Source organism: Anopheles darlingi, chromosome 2 (assembly GCF_943734745.1).
Source record: "Anopheles darlingi chromosome 2, idAnoDarlMG_H_01, whole genome shotgun sequence".
Lineage (NCBI taxonomy): Eukaryota > Metazoa > Arthropoda > Insecta > Diptera > Culicidae > Anopheles > Anopheles darlingi.
The window spans coordinates 1,322,501-1,327,500 of NC_064874.1; the positions used below are offsets into that span (position 1 = coordinate 1,322,501).

A 5,000-nucleotide genomic window follows, 5' to 3' on the forward strand; every position below is an offset into this window, starting at 1 on the left:
TAGGGGGAAAGGAGTAAAAATCTGAATTATTTATACTGGCCTGGCCCGGGTCACCGGTGTCACGGAGGCCGGAAAATGACCCCGAGGAGTGCATGCATGCATGCTTTTCAACTAGAGTGATGGGTAGGGCAGGGGCAGGGCGGTCGAAAACGGAAGGAGTCCGGTCAATAGGGCCCTTTGCGAGAATTAGAATGACCGCGGATGGCGTGACAAGGGGCTGTAAATTGATCTTGATTAGAACAACGCGGCACACCACGATCGCTGTTTGTCGTGCGGAGTGAAAGAGACGCACGATCAAGTTGATGATGTGGTACCACGGGCCATGGGGGCCAATAATCCTCGCCTGCCGCCTTGGAGCAAAACATACGCATTCCGATAAGATTGCCCAAAATTCGAGCCAACATGTGACGTTGTCGTTGCCAAGCGTAAAAAGATAAAACTCACCCACGGTATCTAGTAGGCGGGTACACGGAAGAGCCCCAACTGCGAGGCAAGCGACAAATTATCGACGGACTACTTTGATACGCAATATAACACGTGGTTGCAAAAGTTAGCCGGGGGCCCGACTGACCTTGAACCCAGCCAATATTAATAGAATGTTTGAAGTCTCACCACTACGCGCGTTACGCAACCGATATTAATTAAAGAGATCACGACACAACGCGGTGTCTACAGTCGGGCCCTCTCCAGGATGGAAAAAACTCCACGAAATGAAAGCGAACCGAGAAACGAATTGCGAACTTACCTCGTTGGCAACAAGTCGTAGCAGAGCCATTTTACTTAATCGGACACACCTCTCTGTCTCTACAGGATTCCCGTTGGTGGAGCGCGGTTATCAAAGGCAGCGCGACGACGACCACGACACGATTCGAAGGCGGTAACGGAACGAATGGCGCCTGCCACGGACTGTTTCCGGAGGCTAAGCCGGTTCAGAAATAAATAGAAGCAACAGCGACCACTGGGGATCGCGATAGGGAGACAGCACGGGGGACGACGACGACGTGAACTTGAATTTGTTGCTATAGCGATGACGACGACACAATCTTGCAACACCAACACTCGTTCACGCGCGGCGCAAATCTACGCACACCTGAAGCCCCAAAATGCCCCAAGATGCTGCGTTATCTCCTTCTCATTATCTGATGTACGACCGGCATTCGATACTTTTCGCTTTTTAAATCTAAAACACTCTATTTATTTGTTGCAGTCCGAGGGTTTTGGTTAAACAAATTTAATTTTAAATGCTACTTTCGACGCTGAGCTGGAGGGTATTTGCAAGAACACATTGTAGCTATTGCACCACCGATTGCAATCGACGGCATGCGGCGTGGTTCCGCGTCGTTGCACGTAGCCCACATGTGATGACCAGCAAGTTGATTTTTTTATTTAACCAATTCTAATCTTACAGGTAGTCCGGTATCCCAGGAACATGTGAGGTGCTCCATCGTGTGCTAAAGGGTTCTACTTCTCGCCCTCTTTCACCAGTGCGCTCTCAATGCCGATCTTCTTGAGCTCTTCGATCAGCTCTCCGTTTTGGTGCATCTGCAGCAGGATGTCGCAACCGCCCACGAACTCTCCGTTGATAAACACTTGTGGTATTGTGGGCCAGTTGGAGAAATCCTTAATGCCTGCGAAAGCGACAAAATAGCATAAGTAAACCGGCGGTTTCGGAGGGTTTTTGGGAGGTTTTACCTTGCCGAAGTTCGTCACTGAGCAGGACATCGTGACTGTCGTAATTTACAGAATGCATGCGAAGAATCTGGACGACGGCATTGCTGAATCCGCATCGCGGTGCCTCCGGGTTTCCTTTCATAAACACGACTACCTTGTTGTTGTTGACCAGCTTCTCTATTTCCTTGCTATCGAGGGCACTGGCGCTGAAGCTGCGGCCTACTGCCGCCTGTACTAGCCCGGTCCGGTGGTATCGGAGAAGATTTTGGGAAATAGTTCTAGCGAACACATTCATTTTGGCTCGAGTTATCTAACAAAAGTGGTCACCACTGACGTTTCGGGAGGATGCTTTTCGGATTTTACCGGTTTCCGAGAGTTCCACCGGCTCTTATGGGGATTATATTCGCACTCGGTCGTCCTGATATAAATCGTTTTATAATCTTTTCTTAAACAACACGGACTTTTTTACAGTTTTCCACGAAATTTGCGGCTTGAAGGCACTCGCCAGTGTTGCCATAGCATCGCCATCAGCTCACGACTTTTGCTGATCTTCTCAGGACTTCTCACGCGACAGAAGAGGGAGACAGGACGAAACCAAAGGGCAAACGAGAGAGCGAGACGGCGACAGTTTCCTGCTGACAGCATCAAGACGCCGCGCCGATTCCGTAAAAATCGTGATTTTCCCGTAGATTTCCGATGAGAATGGAAAATCAGGAAGAAATATTGCTCCTGCTGGAACGCTTCACGAAATCGAAGCAAAAAGACATCCCCCGGGAGCTCGAGGACTATCTGAACTTTGTGGCCCGCACAGGCGACACGGTCTACCGCTGGGTGCTAGTGAAGCCGCTGTTCCGAGAAAAATTGGTCAACGTCATTACGGATTTCCATGACAACACGCCGAGTATCGCAGGTAAGGACTAGCGGCCGGGGGCAGCCCCGCCGGTGTTCTAGCTGCAGCACACACCGGTCATAATGGATCTTTTCGGTTCTTTCGCAGATCTTCCACCATGTCCCAACGTCGACCCGTTCAACTACGAACGCATGAAGCGGGCGCTTCTGGAGCGCTTGGATTCCTTCAACTCGGCCCCCTTCACGGTGCAGCGTATTTGCGAGCTGTTGACGGAACCGCGCAAACAGTACACACGGATCGACAAGTTTATGCGCGCGGTCGAGAAAAATATTCTGGGTAAGAACAACGGTTCCGTTTATTTAAAGGCTAAATATCATCGCGCACAACGCGGTCAGAAGGACTACGGCTAGTCATCGAACTGTGCGGACAGCATGTGCAGCTGCTGACGGATGACTTTACCGGCCGCATTACGGGGTATTTCTTTCACAAACAGTACACCACCAGCGAGCTGCTTGTACTTGACGACACGCTCTTTGACGTGCTCTTGGATCTCGCTCTCCTGCAGTGTGGTGCCGGGTTTCAGCACGACGAACGCTCGGGGCAGTTCGCCCGCGGCCTCATCTGGCACGCCGGCTACCGCCACATCGGCTACCTCGGGCAGCTCGAGCACGATATTTTCCAGTTCCGTGGGCGATACCTGCAAAAAAGCGAAAGCATCTATCAAAACCTTTTCCAACTTCATTAGTTTCCTCTGTCCTCTTCTCTTTCCAACAGTGGTCAGTACGCAAGAACCGGGACGAGGAAGAAGCGACAGCGAGAACGGAGATTCGCTGGATTCGATTGTGAATGGCGATCTAGAGGTGAACGTGGATATCGAGATGGACAATGAGCATTTCCATCTGGAGGCGGACGCACTGCTGCCAGACTCGAGTGATGCTGTGGGGGGTCTGCACAACGCATTGGCTGAGGCAAGCCATCATCCTGCATCTGACCGTGGGGACCACGAGCTAAACGGAACCGGATCGTTCATGACCGAGAACAATCAGTTCATCCGCAGTGAAACGGCTGCAGTCGGTACCGGTATATCGGAGAATGCTCCGATTATTGGTATCGCTGCCGTTGTCGATACAAATGAAAATGCCACCGATGGAGATATCGCCACTCCGTTGTTGGAATCCGCTAACGACAGCTCCTCCGTTGACAATGACAGTGAAGCAGAACAGCCCGATACCGGAGCAACTGAGGAAGAACCAGTGAAGTCGGATGAAGCACTACCGGAGGAGGCACTGACTGGTGCAAAGACGGAGGAAGAGGTTAGTGCCAAGTCCGCAACGATGACGCAGGAAACCATAGCAACACAAGAGGAAGATGCAACCACGACCGAAGTGACTGAACAAAGCGAAGCTACAAAAACACCATCAGAGGAGCCAGTTGCTGAGCAAGTAGTAGGCCACGCAAAGGAGGAAGCACAGGACAGCCCTGAGCAACCACTGCAACAATTGACAGAAGATCCTTCACCGACTAGCAAGGTAGATACGGAGCGCGACGAACCGCACAGTGACGCACAACACGCACAGCAGAGTGAAGATGGAGAACCGTGTGCCAAGATTGGAAAATACGAACTAGGTGAACAGGCTACAGAAGTAGTGGACGTTACGGTGAGCAGCAATACAGCCAACTCGGATACAACGGACTCGTCCGGTGGCAGTGGCGCTGATGCACCATCTTCGGAGTCATCATCATCGCCCTCCTCATCGTCCTCCTCGTCGAACGACGAAAGGTTTCCTATTGCGATCGCCAAACCTCAGCCATCGGTCAATGCAGGCGAAGTGAAAGAATCTGAAACGCCCCAAGAGACGCAACCGCAGCACACGGAGCAGCAGCAGCAACAGGAACAGCCATTGTCGGACATACTAGCAACAACCATTGATCCTACCAGCAGTAGCAGCGCTAGCAACTCCGACCAAACTGCTGTCGAAGCAGCCATTGCCGGCAAAGAGGCAGAAGAACAACAGCAGCAATTGGCTGTGAAAAGTGAAGAAACGCAAGCTTCTACGGCGACGGAAACTATTGTTTCCGCTGCGGTACCAATTTTAGCACAACCGACGACAGCGACGGAGGTGGTAGGTACTGTGATGGAGGCAACTGCGTCCGTCGCACCTTCTGATGTTTCGCTTGTAACTACGCCGGCACCAGTGGCCGATCAGACGGCGGGTGAAGACGAGATGGAGCTTGCCGTATCATCGACTGCCGCTACCGCTGCCTCCCTTCCTAATACTGATAATGTGATGGAGGAGGATGTGGTACCGGTAGCTGAGCTGGACGATGGCACAAAGACGGAGGACAATGTGATGGACATCGACGAGTCGAGTGTCGAACCAATGGATCAGTAACGTGTGCGACGACATTCCGCGGCGCTCCCTTCTCCTTTCACCATCCATCATCAAACTTACTCCATTCGAGAGCGCCTTGCAATGAC

General features: G+C 51.8%; 4 protein-coding genes across 4 annotated transcripts in view; 1 reads left to right on the forward strand and 3 right to left on the reverse strand.

Moving 5' to 3' along the window:
* The window catches only part of LOC125949072 (probable methylmalonate-semialdehyde dehydrogenase [acylating], mitochondrial), a 2,844-nt gene extending 1,831 nt beyond the window's left edge, over positions 1-1,013 (reverse strand). Inside the window, exon 1 of the mRNA XM_049675763.1 lies at positions 746-1,013. Coding sequence (XP_049531720.1) covers positions 746-775 — 30 coding nt within the window. The 5' untranslated portion in view covers positions 776-1,013. The remainder of the gene's footprint in view (positions 1-745) is intronic.
* A 126-nt stretch (positions 1,014-1,139) lies between these two features.
* Positions 1,140-2,153, reverse strand: LOC125949073 (glutaredoxin-related protein 5, mitochondrial). Its single transcript, XM_049675764.1, has 2 exons — positions 1,693-2,153; positions 1,140-1,628 (listed from the first exon to the last, which is right to left on the reverse strand). The coding sequence occupies exons 1-2, from the start codon at positions 1,964-1,966 to the stop codon at positions 1,462-1,464; spliced, it is 441 nt and encodes a 146-aa protein (XP_049531721.1). The 5' UTR covers positions 1,967-2,153; the 3' UTR covers positions 1,140-1,461.
* Positions 2,154-2,224: 71 nt separating this feature from the next.
* LOC125949071 (serine/threonine-protein phosphatase 4 regulatory subunit 2) overlaps positions 2,225-5,000 on the forward strand; it is a 2,886-nt gene continuing 110 nt past the window's right edge. The window contains exons 1-3 of the mRNA XM_049675762.1: positions 2,225-2,581; positions 2,669-2,857; positions 3,296-5,000. The exon at positions 3,296-5,000 is cut by the window's right edge and continues 110 nt beyond it. Of these exons, the coding sequence (XP_049531719.1) occupies positions 2,368-2,581; positions 2,669-2,857; positions 3,296-4,914 (2,022 nt within the window). The 5' untranslated portion in view covers positions 2,225-2,367 and the 3' untranslated portion in view covers positions 4,915-5,000. The remainder of the gene's footprint in view (positions 2,582-2,668; positions 2,858-3,295) is intronic.
* Positions 2,852-5,000, reverse strand: part of LOC125949069 (tRNA (cytosine(34)-C(5))-methyltransferase) — an 18,465-nt gene continuing 16,316 nt past the window's right edge. The window contains exon 13 of the mRNA XM_049675761.1: positions 2,852-3,218. Within this exon, the coding sequence (XP_049531718.1) occupies positions 2,928-3,218 (291 nt within the window). The 3' untranslated portion in view covers positions 2,852-2,927. The remainder of the gene's footprint in view (positions 3,219-5,000) is intronic.